The sequence below is a fragment of the Orycteropus afer genome, unplaced genomic scaffold, assembly GCF_000298275.1.
Source record: "Orycteropus afer afer isolate SDZICR_OR568_19922 unplaced genomic scaffold, OryAfe1.0 scaffold00495, whole genome shotgun sequence".
In the NCBI taxonomy this organism is placed as follows: domain Eukaryota; kingdom Metazoa; phylum Chordata; class Mammalia; order Tubulidentata; family Orycteropodidae; genus Orycteropus; species Orycteropus afer.
Genome location: NW_006922082.1, coordinates 1685410 through 1701619, shown reverse-complemented (window position 1 = coordinate 1701619; position 16210 = coordinate 1685410). Strand labels below are relative to the sequence as shown.

General features: G+C 51.4%; 1 protein-coding gene across 1 annotated transcript; it reads right to left on the bottom strand.

Moving 5' to 3' along the window:
• Positions 1–9572: 9572 nt before the first annotated feature.
• HEXIM2 (HEXIM P-TEFb complex subunit 2) lies at positions 9573–16147 on the bottom strand. The gene is given in 4 exon segments (XM_042782873.1): positions 9573–10355; positions 14117–14144; positions 14146–14246; positions 15914–16147. Coding segments are annotated over 4 exon segments (1146 nt in total).
• Positions 16148–16210: the final 63 nt, after the last annotated feature.

Sequence of the window (16210 nt, the reverse complement as noted above, 5' to 3'; positions counted from 1 at the left end):
TTCATCTGGGGGGTGGGGGGAGATGCGATCAGAGGAAAGGACCCAGGGGGCTGCTTTGAATGCCTTCTTTCCTAAGCAGGAGGTTCATCTTTTATTCCATGTGTCTTTTTGTGCTGAAATATTTCATCATCATCTATTTTCAAAAGAGATTCCGTGTGAGCTGCAGCTCCACCTTGATCTCCACCTCCTGTTATGTTCCCTTGTCAAGAATCAAGCTAAAAGATCCCTTACTGTCACAGCAACTTCATGTTTCTGAAGCTGCACGGAAATGACTGTCACCGATTTAGGAGCCTGGTTACCTCTAGGGTGGATAACGCAACAGAGGAGGGGTAGGCACCGGGAGCTTCAACAACCACGGCAGTGTTTCTATTTCTTTAGCTGAGAAATAGGTACATGAGTGTTTGTTTTGTGTCTAAAATGTTATATAATGAATGAAACCCTTGGAAAGCAACTGTCCAGAGTGAGGGGCAGGAAGGCAGAGGGACCTTTAGAGAAGATGGATAAGGAAGAGCAAAGAGGTGGCTCTTGCAGGCAGAGCAGATACAATGAGTGATCAGACTTGACTTGCCTGTGGAGAGCACAGGACAATGAAGCAAGCTGTGTCTCACTGTAGCAAGGCCTATGGTGGTGGCGAATAGCATGGATGCTGGACTTGGACTGCCTGGCTTCAAGTCCTGGTACGATCCCATTGGGCAACTTCCTTATACTGCCAAATGCTGGTTGGGTTCAAGTGAGATGAAGTGTGGGGTGTTTGCACTGATTGGCATCTAGCAAGTCCTGGATATTGTTATTATTTGTGTTACTACTTGTTAATCAGGAGCTCTGGTAGCGTAGTGCCTAAGGCACTTGACTGCTAATCAGAAGGCTGGTGGTTCAAACCCACCAGCCACTCCTCGGTAGGAAGCCTGGGCAATCTACTTCGTAAACCCAAGGAGAGGTCACTATGAGTTGGGTCCGACTTGACGGCACATAACAACAACAACAAAACTTGTTAATCATATGACCCTTAACAAGTCACTTCTGTTCTCCAAAACTCAGTCTCCCCACCCATGAAATGGGGATCATATTGTAACACTCAAACTAATGTGAACGAAAGTGCTTTAAACACTCCAGAGTAATTCATGAGTTAGTATTAAATAGGAGACCAACAGGTATAAAGACCGCAAGAGAAGGTAAGTGCTTTGAGGGTAGAGGCTGTCCATCGAGCTCACTGTGGTGTCCCAGTACCTGGCACATAGTGGGCTCCCAGTGAATATCTGTTGACTAAACAAAGGGTGCTGTTTGTGTTCCTAATGAGATGTGGACATCCGTTTCACTGGGCGGGGAGGATGCGGTGTGTCCAAGCAGGGCAGTGGGCAGGTGCTTGTCCTTTGTTGAGCTGGGTGGGGAGGAGCAATGGGCAGGATAGGCAAGATTTGAACCCAATGCCATGCAGAGTCCATGCTGTTAACTAATCACTTTGCCAGGGTCCCAGGTGGATCACCTCCTCCCTCCCTCCCTGAGTGAATGAGAAGGAACGGGGTGGGGATAATCAGGAAGGCACTAAAAAGGGAAGCAGGGACATCATTTAAATTTGAAACTCCCAGCAGACTCCCAGCTTTTGCACACAGGAGGATACCAATGGCAGGAGCCTGAGGTGAACCCCAGGCCAGAGTCTCCCCTGTCCAGGGGGCACAGAGTCATCATCACAGCCCCGGGGGATCCTTGGGCTGCTGTGGAGATGAAGCAACAGCTCTTTGCAAGGCAGGATTTCCAATCCAAGAGCTGGGGGGGGGTCCCTTGGCATGCTTCCTAGTCCCACCTCCAACCCTTCCCATGAGCCCTGGCCCAGCCTGTGTCCGGAGACAGCCTGGCCTACAGCCAATTGGTAAAAACACCTCCTTCTCTGGACTTCTCTGCCCTAGGAGCCCAGGTCTCCCTTCCAGGGCTCCCTGGTCTAACATGAGCACACTGGAGGTCACACCATCCTGGAGTCCTCCTTGGGAGCTGGGTGGGCAAGAGCAGCACCCACACAGGGGACACTGGCCACAGGCAGCTGGACAGAGAGAGTATTTGGAGCTCTTAGAATCCTGGTTCTCAGCCCTGGCTGCACAGGAGCCCTGCCTGGGGAGCCTTAAAAGCCCCATTGCCCAAGCCACACTCAATTAAATCAGAATTTCTGGGGGTGTGTTAAGGTTATGTGTCAACTTGGCTGGGCCTGGTTTTGAGTGGCTGGGCAGCTGGATGTAGTATCCCCCATGACGAGACTGGTAATCAACTCCATGGTGGAATCTACTGTGAACAGCTGAGGAGCTGCCTTAGGGAGGTGGTCCGCTCCCAGTATATAAGAAGCAGCTTTGAGGCCAGTCTCCAGCTTTAGGCACGCTTGAATCCTGCATATAGCAGAATCATTATCCAGCACCTGCCATAATGTCTGCAGAACTTGGGATTCTTAATGGACTTGAATCAATGACCTGCCATGTGGTTTGGTAATATTGGGACTATGTCTTTTTACTTGCCCACCTTGGGTTTGTCAGCCTCAGCAGCCAGCACCTGCCTTAATGAAGAAAGCCTCCAGCTTCAGTGGGCCGGGAGCAAGAGGCAGAACTGAAGCCTAAGGTCAAGGGTTTTTAACTCAGCCCCTAGAGCTCGGCACTTTGAACTTGGACGTCTAGCCTCCAAAACTGTAAGAGAATAAACTCCTGTTTGTTTAAGTCACCCATTTGTAGTATTTTGTGTTAGAGCAACATGAAGTAACCATAACAATAGTACCCAGGCAGTACTTTTTAAGCTTTCACAGGTGATTGCAATGGGCAGCCATGTTGAGAAGCAATGATTTAGTGGATACAAGAGCTCTGCGAGGAGAGGAAGGTGGCAGGGAAGCAGTGAAACCTTGAATCTGGAGCCCAAAGGAGGAGGGCAGAGAAAAGGGGTAAGAAGTCCTGTCTCAGGCTTCTGGGGAAAACAGGAGTTGGGGGAGGGGGCATAGCATGAGTTCAGGGAGGGGCGATGGCTGTGGCTACAAAACAGCTGAGGTGAATTGCAAGTGAAGACCATTGGACCAGGAGCCCAGGATAAAGAGATCTATCTGCCTTTCTCAGAGCCCCAAGAAGGAAACAGCTGAGGCTGGGACTAGAGGGTCAGGCTAGAAAGGACCGGGGAGCCCTAGGACCCAGGGTCAGAGCAGGAGTGGAAGCTGGCCACCCTGGGCTGTGAGGAAACCTGCAGCTTCCTCATGTTGGTTCCTCACTCCTTGGTAATGAGTTACTGATTGTGGTCCTGAGGAAGACACAGTGCCAGAAGAAGTAAGAGCCAGGCAAGATTTTGGGCCCAAGGACACCTTCCTACTGTGTGTTAAGGATAAGGATGTGGCAGAGGCAGACTCTGGAGGCCTACAGGGGTCACAATGTCTTCCTTACAGCTTAGTCTCCTTGGGAACATCCTGTTAGAACCATTAAGGTAAGGGACACAGCAAGATGGAGCCAGAAGGGGGGCCCTGAAGCAGTAGATGGCAGGCACCTTGGAGACTGGTCCTGAGTGTCTCATTTTGGAGGGTCTCTGTGGCAGGTGGTCTCTGGGAAATCTGTGTTCACAGGCAGCTGGGATGCAGTGGCCAACTGGGAGCCAGCTGCTCAGCCTGTCCCCTGCCAGGCAAGGTCTGTCAGACTCTGCCCTTCTCTGGGCCACAGAGGCCTTTCTGTTTGGGTCAAGGGTAGTTGTTGAGCCATGAAGGCAGGGTGAACCTAGCCCCACAGGAAGGAAACAATACCATCTCCTCCTTCCTGAGGGGCTGGAATCAGGGACTGTGGAAATGGGGCAGGGAGCATGCTTCTCATCCCTAACTTCCCAAAGGGCTCAGGGAACAGAGAATCTCTCTCAAACACCCGCAAAAGCAGCCAACCTAGAGAGGCAAGTGGAGAGAGCAAAGAGGAAACTCTCTTCCCAAGATAAGGTAAGGGGGGAATGAGAAGAACTGTCAAGAAAACCACCTCGGAATGGAGCTCATGGGTATGTAGTGTCCAAAAAGCAATAAAACTTCCTGCTGCTTCCGTTGGAGAGCACCTACTACAGCTGGCACTTTGCTAGCCTTGAACTTACACTACCTTTTTGAAGACAAGAGAGCACACGGTCAAGAGCTCAAACTACAATCAGACATAACTGGCTTTAATTCCAGCTCAGCCACCTGCTCTCTGGCCTTGAGCAAGTTTCTCAACCTCTCTGAGCCAAAGTTTTCTCATTTTGTATGTCCGACCCCAAATATACAGTACTAATCACAGGAAACACTCTCCCCACCCCACCCCACCCCACCCCCGGGGCCTTCGTCACTGTCTGGCCTACAGGAGCCAAACGGGTTGAGGGCATGTTTTTTAGACCAGGCAACAACAGTTCTAGAAGAAGCCCTCAGGTCCAAGATAGGCCCTGACCAGCCCAGGACCCTGCCCTGGCCAGCCCAGGACCCTGCTCTGGCCAGAAGCCCCCAACTCCCTTTGAACAAAAAAAGGAAAGGAGAGCCCTGAGTTAGAAGTAGAATCTGAGTTAGGGGTTCCAGGGTGGTGCAAATGGGTAATGCACTTGACTGCTAACAGAAAGGTTGGAGATTTGAGCCCACCCAGATGGATCTGGGAAGAAAGACCTGGTGATCTGCTTCTGAAATACCAGCCATAGAAAATCCTATGGAGCAAAGTTCAACTCTGACACAGATGGGGTCACCATGAGTCAGAATCAAATAGATGGCATCTGGTATACAGTGGAATATTACTCATCCATAAAAAAGGAATGAGATACTGATACATGCTACAGTGTGGATAAACCTTAAAAACACTGTGACCAAGCCAGATGTAAAAGGCCACCATTGTATGATTGCACTTATATGAAATATCTAGAAATAGGTAAATCTGCAGCAACAGAAAGCAGATTGGTGGTTGCAAGGGTAAGGGGGCAGGGAACATGGGGAGTAACAGCTTACTGGGCCCTGGTTTCCTTTGGGGCTGATGGAAATGTTTTCAAACTAGACAGAGGTGGTGGTTACACATTGTGAACATACTAAATGCCACGGAACTATTCACTTTAAAGTGGTTAATTTTATGTGAATGTCACCTGAATTAATAATAATGGTACCTGTTGGGAAGAGATTAGAGGAAAGAGAAGGGTGGTATGGGGTAGGGAAGGTGAAGGAGGGGCTGAGGTACAGGAAGGGAGGAGGACGATACAGAAACAGGGAAGTTTGAGGTGGGGAAAGGTTTAAGGGAGAGAGTTTCCTCAGATGCAGGGCAGAGTGGCCTGAGGATGTCTCTGGCTGAGGAAGCTGAGTTTGATAACCACGCTGCAGAGGAAGGAGGGGTGAACCCAAACGAGTGCGAGTGTGGGGAAGCTCTTTCAGCCAGTGGAGTTTGCTTCCCCCCTGACTAGACTGGAAGCTCCCGGTGGGTGGAGGCAAGGACCTCATCTTTTCAGTTCTCTTTAATTTTCAGTGTCATTACAGGTTGATGATTCTTTAAAAAAACCTGGCACTAGTGGAATGAAATCAAACATGTTAAAAGCAGCGCCCAACACCCACACGGGGAAGTGAGGATGGCACTAGGCTGAGTGTGTGTGCCATCTCCCGGCAGTGGGGAAGAGATGGGGGCTGCCCAAGGTTTCCAGGGCGGAGAGGGGACTTTCAAAACGGAGGCCTCAGTGCCCTGCCAATCACCCCTTCCAGGCTGTCCCCAGAGGGCAGCACTGGGGTCTGGAATGGGGACAGGGGTTGGGTGAGCAGTGTGGGCTCCTTTGTCAGACCCAGGAAGGGGAGTGGGGGAAGCTACAGGAAGTAGCAGGGTGAGGAGCTCCCTCGGAATCTATCCCCCACTTCCCTCCCCTCCTCGCTTACACAGCTCCTGCACATGCTCAGTGTGCCCACAAGTTGGGTTGACTGGGGGAGGGCATTGACTGGCACCCCCACTTAAAGGGCCAGTGCCACCCTTGCCTAGTCCCCAAAGGGGCGATGGGCCCTGGTCATCCTCTTTCCTCATACTGAATGACTTCACCCCAACTTCCTCCCTGCTTCCTGGCAGCTTCCTCCTGACCCCTCAGCAACTCTGCTCACGCCACTACCTCTCATTCCCTGCCCCACTGCTGCTCCACTGGACACACGTGTTTTTTACTGGGGTGGGGAAAACAGGGGGACCCCAGACCAGAATGGGCAGGAATGGTGGGAAGTGTCGGCAAACACTCCTGTGAAGTATCTTGTTCTTCTGGCCCAGGAGACCAAGAAGGTCCTAGAAAGCAAATGGGCTGGAAGGAAGAAAGGTACCGGCAAGCCCTAGGGAGGAGAGCTGGGTGTGCCCCAGCCCAGCACACTGGTAAACTGGAGCATCCATCACTGTGGTGCGGTAGGGTAGAAGCCTAGTCCTCAGGACCAACAGGCAGAGACAAACAACTGGAAAGGTTCCTGGAAAGTGATGAGCTGAATCCAGGCCTGGCTGCCACCTGCAGCTGAGCCTGCTCTCCCCAGGACGGAATCTCAGACACTTGGCTCCCAGCGACAAAGTCTCCTCTCTCCACACGGCTCACCCTGGGCACTGGGAGCACAGAGGTCAGGAAACCAGATGTGGGAAGGGGGTGACGGGATCCTTCCCCACTGACCTTCCTGACAGTTTTCCCAGCTCACACCCCTCTCCTGCGTCTGTTTGCCCCACCCTGCCCCCACCAGCCTTGGGGAAAAAAATCATCCACCTTCTGTGGAGGTGTGCCCTGGCCAAGAGCTCTTCAGTCATTTTAAGTGTAGGGGGGAGGTGGCAGGAAGGGAGGAGTGGGAGGAGAGGCCAGCTGGCAGCTTTCTGGTCTCCATGCTCTTTGGCTTCTGGGACAAGAAGGGCCAAGCCCCTCACCTGCCTCCTCTCCACCCCTCCTCTGCATGCAGGGAGCAGTGCTCACCCACCCTGGGAGGAACTGCCTCCCAGACATACCCTCTCCCTCCACACCAAGGCTAGTGCCCTTGGCACCCTCCCCCAACCATCCCCCAGCCCTCTGGAACCTTCTCCCCCTCCTAGTTACACTTGTATACACACACACACACACACACATACACATATGCAATCCATGTAAACAACCTTCGTCCTGGCCCTCCCCCTCCAGCCTCCACACTGAGGAATGCCAGTGCTGTGCCTTTCCAAGGGGCCTTCAGGTCCCAGACTCGCACCTTACAGAGGAAAGCAGGCTTTGGCCAGCTTCCCTGGAATCGGGAAAGTCACTTCCTCTTTGTGCCTTGGGTTTCCCATCTGCAAAGTTGGGACTATCATTCCTACCTACCCTTCTTCAGAGTTGTTTGGGTATCAAAAGGGAAGGGACTTAATAAATTAAAGCCCTCAGCCAGTGTCCTGGGGCAGATGCCCCAAAGATGGGACTTTGTCTCCCTTGAAACACATCCCTTACTAGAGTCTGTCCCCGCTTGCTTCACTATAGAAGGCGCTGGCTAGGCCTGGGTGTGGCAGGGCAAAAAATGAAATTTGTCCTGGCAACACACGTGTTTTGTCACTATTTCCATCCCAGCGGCTCCCAGGCCTGAGCCCTTCTCTTGCCCAACGTGGCCCATCAAGATGAGCGCCTGGAATGGGAGCCAGGCTGGGCTGGCCTGGCCTCTGCCCCTCCTTCTGCATAGTGGCAGAATCAACACAACACTTGTGAGCTAACTTCCCTTGCACCACTGCAGTTATCATGCTGCCAGCAAGGTCTCTGGGAGGGTGTGGGAAGAGACAGTGTCTGCAGAAGGGTGGGTCTGAGTCTAAGGGTCTGTGAGCTCATTTCAGAGCCTGACAGCAGCTGGCATACTGGTGGTGGCTGTCTTACCCAGGCTGAGCCTCTCTCACACAGGTGAAGGGCACACACACTTCAGAGGGCTCAGATGTGCATGGAGACAGGGCAGACATCAGGAAGGCCAGGCAGCCCAGCACTGCTAAGGACCTATCTGCTGTCTCCTTTTGCCTCTTGGGCCTTATTTTCCATCAGGAGAATGCATCCCTTCAGTGCTTACTTGCAAGTGCCCCTCCAGGAAGAAAGGGGACAAACATGGCATGATTAACCTCCTTCCCAAGTCCATGCTGGGAGACTGGGTGGTGTGGAAAGGATGGGGGGGGGTTCTATCAAGGAAAAAGAGACCCAAGACACTCAGACTTCATGGAGCCCAGGCCTTTAAATACAGGAAGCCTGTGAGCAAACCAGGAGCTCCTGGGCGGTGTCAATGGTTAAATGCTTGACTACTAACAGAAAAGTTGGTGGACTGAACCCACTCAGAGCAGGCACAGACTAACTAGTAAGCATGTTATGCATGTGCTTACTTACTAATCTACAGTGAAGGGTTTCACCTGGGTTTCATAAGTAAGCACAATTAAACCTGTGCCCAACTTGCTTGCTGGGTAATCCCTGACCCAGAGGCACCTCAGAAGAAAGGTCATACCCTTGAAAACCTAATGGACAAAATCTTAAAGAAAAAAAAAAATCAGCAATTAAATTCAACACTTAAAACAATAAGAATAAAACACCTACTGTGTGTTTGGAGCTAAAACCCTATGTGTCTCTTATGTAATTTCCATTAAGTCTGCATTTTTTTCTTTTCTTTATGCTTATTTTCCTCAAAATTCTAGAAAAGTAGTTCATAGACTATGTGTCACTACCCATTGGTGGGTAATGAAGCAAATGATGTAGTGGGTTATACCTAGTGTTTTTCAACAAAATAAATAGAATGGAATAGAATAGGACCAATCAGAACACATCACATGGTTTATTAGCAAGAACTTCTACATTATAAATGGATCATAATGTAAAATTATTTCTTATTATCAATGAAAAAATGTTTGCAAAATACACCTCTGAAAAAAAAAAAAAAAAGAAAACCTGATGGAATGCAGTTCTCCTCTCCAACACGTGGGGTTGCCTGGGTTGGAGTTAACCTGATGGCAACTGTTTTTTCAGTTTGGGAGCAAACTTTGAAGGAACCCCTTGGGATAGGGCAGCGACAACCTGGGTTGGGCTGTCTCCTAAAATCCCAACTCTGTCTCCCTAGGGGAAGCTCCTAGCTCCTCACAGCCTGCTGGCATCTCCAGCTAGGTTCCAGGTGAACCTGGGGGCTCTTGACTGAGCTTCCTCCCAGCTCTGCATACCACTCTAGAAAACTGTCAGTGCAGTCTGACTGCTCCAGAATGCACAGAGCAGAATCCAGGCATCATGGGGACCCCAAGAGGTCCCCAATCCACAGGTCTACTACCCTCCCAACTTGGGGCAAGGGGTGTACTGCAACCCCAAGTCCCAGACACACAGGGCTTGTATGCCTGGAGCAGCCCTACGGGCTAGAATGCCCTTCCAAAGCCCATGAAGTCAACAATAGCCACTCCTGTTTGGTCTTACCAAGACCTTTTAATTTATGAAAAATAAGAGGACATCAAAGAACAAATTGTGAAAATGACAAGGTTAAAGTCTGAACTGATTCTGGCTGCTCTCAGAGGGCACAGGATGCTGAGAGTGGTTTACATCTGCCACCTGCCTCCTTGAGGCCCAGCTGGCCTGAGTGGGTATGAATTGGGTCCTGCTCCTTGGCTCAGCCTGGCTAGGGGACGCCCCTAGGTGCCCAGCTCCTCACTGCTGCCACACATTCCGTTCCACCTCTCATTCTCTTGCCGAAGCTGCTGGTTCTCAGCCCGGAGCCTCTCTACCTCAGCAGCCAGCTCTTCCACTTGGCGAGAGGGGTGCTGGCTGGAGTGCCGCTGCAGCCTCCGCATCTCCTCCTCGGCCTGCGACAGCCGCCTCTCCAGATCCAGGTAGTCTTGCACCAGCTCCTGCTTGCTGCGGCCTTGCAGACGCTCAGTGTGGTAGCACTCATAGGCCTCAGAGAAATCCCTCTGCAGGAATTCGCCGTGAGCCCGGTCCTGCCCGTTGCCATCCCCTGCCTCGCTTTCCCCACTAGAACCTGGATGGAAAAGGCCATGGGGCACATCCAGGTCGGGTTCCTCAAGGTCTCGGTCATTCATCAGGAACTGGGTGGTGTTGTAAGGTGCCACAGGCTGGCCCTTGGCAAACATCTCCTCACGTACCTGGGATGCCCTCTGGCTCTGCCTCTCATCCTGCTGCTGCTTCTCAGCCCAGCTCAGCTCCAGATACGGCCGCCAGTGCCGCTTGCGCTTTGATGGCCGCCGGCGGTGCTTCTTCCGGCCCAATACCGCCTCTGTTGAGCAGGCCCCTGGGCTCCGGGTCCGGGGAACCCTGGTGTTCCAGCCCAGGCCACCACCAGCCCCAGCAAGATCCTCATCCTCTGAAAGGCTCTCCATCTGAGGCATTGGGGGCAGGGAATTGCCAGGGTCATGAAGCTCAGAGGGTGTTTCAGGGCTCCCAGGAGTCCCAAAGTTCTGAAGAGAGAGAATGAGGGGAAGGGGATCACAGCCAGCCTTTTCAGAAACTCTCCCTGTCCACTCAGCCTTTAGCCAACCTTCCCATAGCTAGCTCACCTGGCCACTCTCTAGCCCCTCACCCTTCTTCAACACTTTGTTTATTGAGCATCACCTGCCCAATGTCTTTCCATCCTGCTCCACCCCCGAGGTAAACTCACAGTGAGATCAGAAATTCTGCCCATGTTGTTCATTCTGTAATTTCAATGCCTACAACAGTACCTCATACCTAGCACCGGGTAGGTTATTCAATAAAAAAAATATCTGAACGAATGAAGTAGGACAAGAAGAAAACTGGGCTGGATGGTGCCTTCAATGTGTCAGCTCAATCAGAAGCCCAAATCGTCCTTGCTTTTCTCTCTACCTGGAAAGCTTGTCTTTCAGACAGGGCTGGCTTCACAGGCCCCACACTCAGAACTAAGTCCCACACTTGGCTTAATGCTCTGCTGTCATCATCTTGAAATTCTCAGTAATTTTTAAACAAAGAGCCTTTTTGCACTGGGCCCCCTAAACTATGCAGCAGATCCTGCTTCCAAATATTTGCATAGCTGACTCCTCATCTTCAGGGTTCAGCTCCAATGTCATCTCTTCAGAGAGGCTCTCCATGACCACCTATCAAAAGTAGCCCTCATCGACCAGGTTTGCTGGTCTGACAGAGCCTGGTGGAACCCCTGAGACTATGGCCCCTAGCTGCGCTTCAGGGCTGGAATTGAACCCACACCTGTGGCTTCCAGCCAAACAAAAGACAGGTATATGAATTGAACATTTACCTGAGGTAGATATACCTCTTGGAGAGAACAATCATGGGAGAAAGAAGGGCTGTTTATGTACAGGGAGACAGCTCAGGGGGCAGGAGTGCATGGAGGGATGGACCCAGGGAAGAGGTAACTATCAGGAAGAAGTGAGAGGGGAGCTGTTGCATTGTGGTAAAATGTAGTCAATGTCATGAGACAAAGTGTATGTGAACTGCTGTATGGAAAGTGAATTTGCTCTGTAAACTTTCACCCAAATCACAATTAAAAAAAAAAAGTAGCTCTCATCTCCCCTCCCCAGTGACACCCTATCAGTCACCCTGTTAATGTCCCACATAACACTGATCACATTATCAAGACATCTGTCTTCTTCCCACTAGACTGTATCTTGTCCGTTCAGTTCACCACTCTATGTCCATGCTTGACACAAGGGGAGTGCTCAATGTTTATTAAATGATCTAAAGCTTATAAAATAAAAAACAGAAAAAGCCAAACTCACTGCCATCGAGTCGATTTCGACTCATAGCAACTGCCTTTGGGTTTCCGAGGCAGTAAATCCTTACGGAAGCAGATCACCCAGTCTTCCTTCCGTGGAATGGCTGGTGGGTTTGAACTCCCAACCTTCTGGTTAGCAGTCAAATGCCTTTAGGCACTGAGCCACCACAGCTCCTTATAGCCTGTAAGATAGGGGAACCAAAAGATACTGCACAGGGAGACTCTCCTTTCCCTGGTTCTAGGGTAGAGAAAAGAATGTATTTAACCCGAGTAGAAGTTGGTGTATCACTTTTCCACATGAGGGGCAGGAAAGAGGTTCCCATTGGGAAGAGGAAGAGCCAAACTCCAGTCTGCAACTGAAAGAGGAGTTCCAGAACTTATCTAAGAGGTGGAAAGGATTCTGCCAAGTATGTGTGTGTGTGTCTGTGTGTGTGTTCAAGGCATCTGTTTATCTCTGTGTGGTAAGGGTGGGAACACTGAATGCAGGGGACAGGGAATGAATTGCTCTAAGTTTGTGGTTTGGAGGATTTCTAATAATAACCACTGCCACTAGTGTGTTGTCTTATGATATACAACCTGGCTCAGAGACACGTGAGCACTAGGCCATACAGGCGTAGGGTGGGTGTTGGGGGACATACTGTACACAGCCCAGTAAGAGTTGGGGATATCCTATGTGCATTTTGGAGACCCTGAAGAGAACCGCTTCAGGGAAAAGGAGGTATGTGGGAGGGTGTGAGAGTGTGTAGTGTTCGATGCGTTGTACTATTACTTCACCAGCAGGAGGATCATCAATCAAGAGGAACAGGCCTTGTCTCCATTAGTGGCTGGGGTCAACTGAGATAGAGCTGCTACCCTCCCTGGGAGAGGCAAGGCCATCAGCAACACTGTGGCTGGATGGCATGTGTGTGTGTGTGTCTGTGTGTGTGTGTGCACGTGCACGCTCGCGTGCATGCACGCGTACTCACTCACCTGCTCCAGCCCTCAGTAAATATCTTTTAATGATCTTTCCCCCACCCAAGCTAGCCCTGCCCCTCAGACCCACCTGCTGCCTCCCTCCTAAAGGCTTGTCTCTCTATAATCACCACACCCACTCCTCACTTATCAACATGGTTGGGTTCCAAAGACCAGGTTGTTATGTGAATATTGGCATTATGTGAAAATGGAGGATGACCACATCAGATCACAAAAGGGAAAATGGACTACATGATTATATCACTGCCAAACCACTGAGAATTATGGCCTGGCCAAGCTGATACAGAACCAACACAGCCACATTACTCCCACCTCAGACCTCAGCATTCGTTACTGCCAGATATATGTGGTTAATGTACAGGTCAGATAGATTTTTTTTTTTTTTACTATTGTTGTAAATGCAAAGTGTCAAATAACGAGATGGTAAGTGAGGAGTCAGTATATTAACAGATAAGCTGTGTGACCTGGTTGAGTCATTTGCCTTCTCTGAACCTTCTAGCCATAGTATGCCATAGACTATAAATAAATCCAAGAAATACTCGAAATATACAGGTAGTATGGGTCAGAAGCTCCTCTAACCCCCTACTCTAACTTCCTTTCTCACCTACAGGGAGTTGTGGGCAAAGTAGGGGCAATGAGATTGCATGGGCTCGGAGGGTTCTGGTGGTGCAGTGGTAGAATTTTTGCCTCCCACGCAGGAGACTTGGGTTCGATTCTTGGCCAATGCATCTCACGCACAGCTACTAGCCACCTGTCGGTCGAGGCCTGCCTGCTACTCTGATGCTGAACAGGTTTCAGTGGTGCTTCTAGACTAAGGGAGACTAGGAAGAAAGGCTTGGTGATCTACTTATGAAAATCAGCCAATAAAAACCCTATGGATCACAACAGTCTGATCTGCAACTGATCATGGGGATGGTGCAGGACCAGGCAATGTTCTGAAGCATTGTGCACGGGATTGCCATGAGTCAGGGGCTGCCGTGACAGCAGCTAACAACAGTAGCCAGATGAGAAGGTGATGTCCTCACGGGCCTGATAAACTGGCCTTCCCCTCTCTCATGGGCGATAGCCCACTCCCCACTGCCATGCTAAATTATATACTAACTGGTCAAGCTCTTCTTACTGCTTCAGACTTGGTTCTCAGCATGGACATAATGCAAATATTCAATCAAGTTCTGTGGCCTTGAGATCAAGGTATGGCTCTGTTGTCAGAAGGCTCTGGGTTATACCTTAGGTCTACTGCTTGCAGCCTGCGTGACTCTACACGACGTATAGCAGCTCTCAGAACCTTAGCTTCTGTAAAACGGAAATAATTCCTACCTTGAAAAGCTACTAGGATTTCATGACCTAACTAAAACTAGCATCTGGCATACTGACCAGCACACAGTCGGGACTCATTTAAAAATGTGTTTTCCAAATCTGCCAACACACCTGAGACAAGCCAGAACCCCAGCTGACAGGATCCAAGTTCAGAATACTCAGGTGGATGGGAGGGTTGGCGCTTACCTTGGCCTCCTCCAGGGCTGCTGGTGACACTATTACAGTTGGTCTGGTTTGAAGTGGCCACTATCTTCCGTTCCAAATCTCTGAGCAGATGCCTCTAACTACTGACCCCTGCTTTAAAGAACAAAAGAAACTAAGTCCTGAGGAGGAATTTTCAGGAGGGCTCTGGCTACCCAGGAAGTCTTTGCTAAGACAATAGCAGCCATTTTGTAGCACCCGGCGTTTTCAAAGAAAGCCCCCCTGAGGCTGATTCCAGACCCTGGTTTCCACACCTCCCGTGGGGGTGGGGTGGGGGGTGAGGGAGGTGGTATGCGTGTGTGTAATGAGGATTAAGAGTCTATCTTCCCAGTGCTGACCCTCAGGCCCCAAGCCCGAGTTTATTTCCCATACTATCCTCCTGTAAGTCACTGAGGTCCAGGCTGGCAGCTAGGAAACTATTAGCTAACTCCCTATTCCCTCAACAACCAAAGGGGAAAAGGAGACTGCCACAATATATAATCTACAGCAATGACCCTGGGGAGGCTGCCAGTGGAGTGGGTCTGTGGCTCTGACAATATGTAACAGGTTTAAGACAGGTCCTTTCCCTACTGCACCCAGAGGCCTCAATCTTGCCTGCAGCCCCTCCACCTCCTCCTCAACCGGGGCTCCAGAAGGCAGTGTCTCTTGAAGCACGGCTGGCGGCTAGGTCGCCTCCTCCTTTCCTCTCAGGAATGGGAAGCGTAGGCAAGGGGAAGAAGTCACACTGCGTGCAGCTGGAAGTAAACGCCAACTGGGATAAGGCTTCTTTTCTTGGAAGAGGGGAAATGACCTGGAAAGGAGATTTTGCAAAGGCAGAACTGACCTAGGTGTTGTCAAGGACTGCGCACACGACTATATCTGTGTGTCTCTCTGTGCAGCAGCCTGTCTGTGGCATTCCCAACGTCCCAGCCCTACCTCTTGTGTAGTTGCAATAGCTCTTGGTCAAGGTGCTGGAGCACTAAGGCTAGGGGGGAGGAGACAGCCTTGACAGCGCGGAGCCTGCTGGGGTTTGTAGTTCTTCTAGCCTAGGAAGGCTGACTAAGAGCCTGTCATGGCAACAACCACACTCAGGAACTCCAAAACCCATCTACCCCTGAGAAAGTAGCGTCCCGCGCTCACCACTTCCGTCCTTTGATTGGTCAAAATACATACACTATTCCTACTTTCGTCAACGATTAGCTGTGCGGAAGCACAACCGGGTCCGCCTTCTCCGAACTCAATTAAAAGAGTTCATTGATGGCGTTAATATAACCAGTACAGAAAATAGATCCGGTCAAGGGGGGGGGGGGGGCCAGGCCTGGGCGCGGAGGGATCCTCAGCCCTAGAGGAAGGCGACGAGAAGGTCGGTGGCCGCCGCCGCCATTTTGGGCTGGGAGGAGGCAGCGGAGGGACTCGCTGCGCAGTGAGAGCACCCCCTGGGGGGTGGTCCGGGCGCGGGGAGAGGCCCAGCTGAGTGGGCTGCCTGACGTGGCGGCGCCGGGAAACGGTGGGGTGTGGTGCCGGGGGTCGAAGGGAATGAAGGTGGAGTCTCCCCGGCTGGGTCCGGTCCTCAAACCGTCCCAGCAGTCCCGCAGCCTCGCCTCTTACAGTGGTCAGGGTTCTTGGGAAATTACCGCGTGTTTCCCGAGACCCCAGTTGGGGAGAGACCAGGTGAAACGACTCCCCTTTGCTGTCCTTCCACGAGGGCGCGGAAACTGAGGCCGAGTTTTGCCAAGTTCTCTCCCACCCCTATCCCGCCTGGGTCAGGCTGCGAGGCGCAGCGTGGCGTAGCGCGACCCCCACCTGGACGTGTGAGGTGGGGGCCACGCTAGATTCCAAGGACTGCGCTGCGGGGCCGGGTGGAGGTTGCTGCTCTGGCCGCGCGTGCGCCCCCCTGTTATCCCGGATCCACCCCTTGGCTTGGCAGTCAGCTGAAGGCTCCGGGAGCGGAGAGCCTGATGCAACATCATCTCCCCCAATGCCATACACCAAGTCTATCCCGTGTCCTGGGCTGCGAAAAGGAAGAGTCTTCTTCATACTGTAGCAACCACAGATTTCCACTGGGACCTGCTCGGTAGGGGCACGTGGAAACCTGTGCAA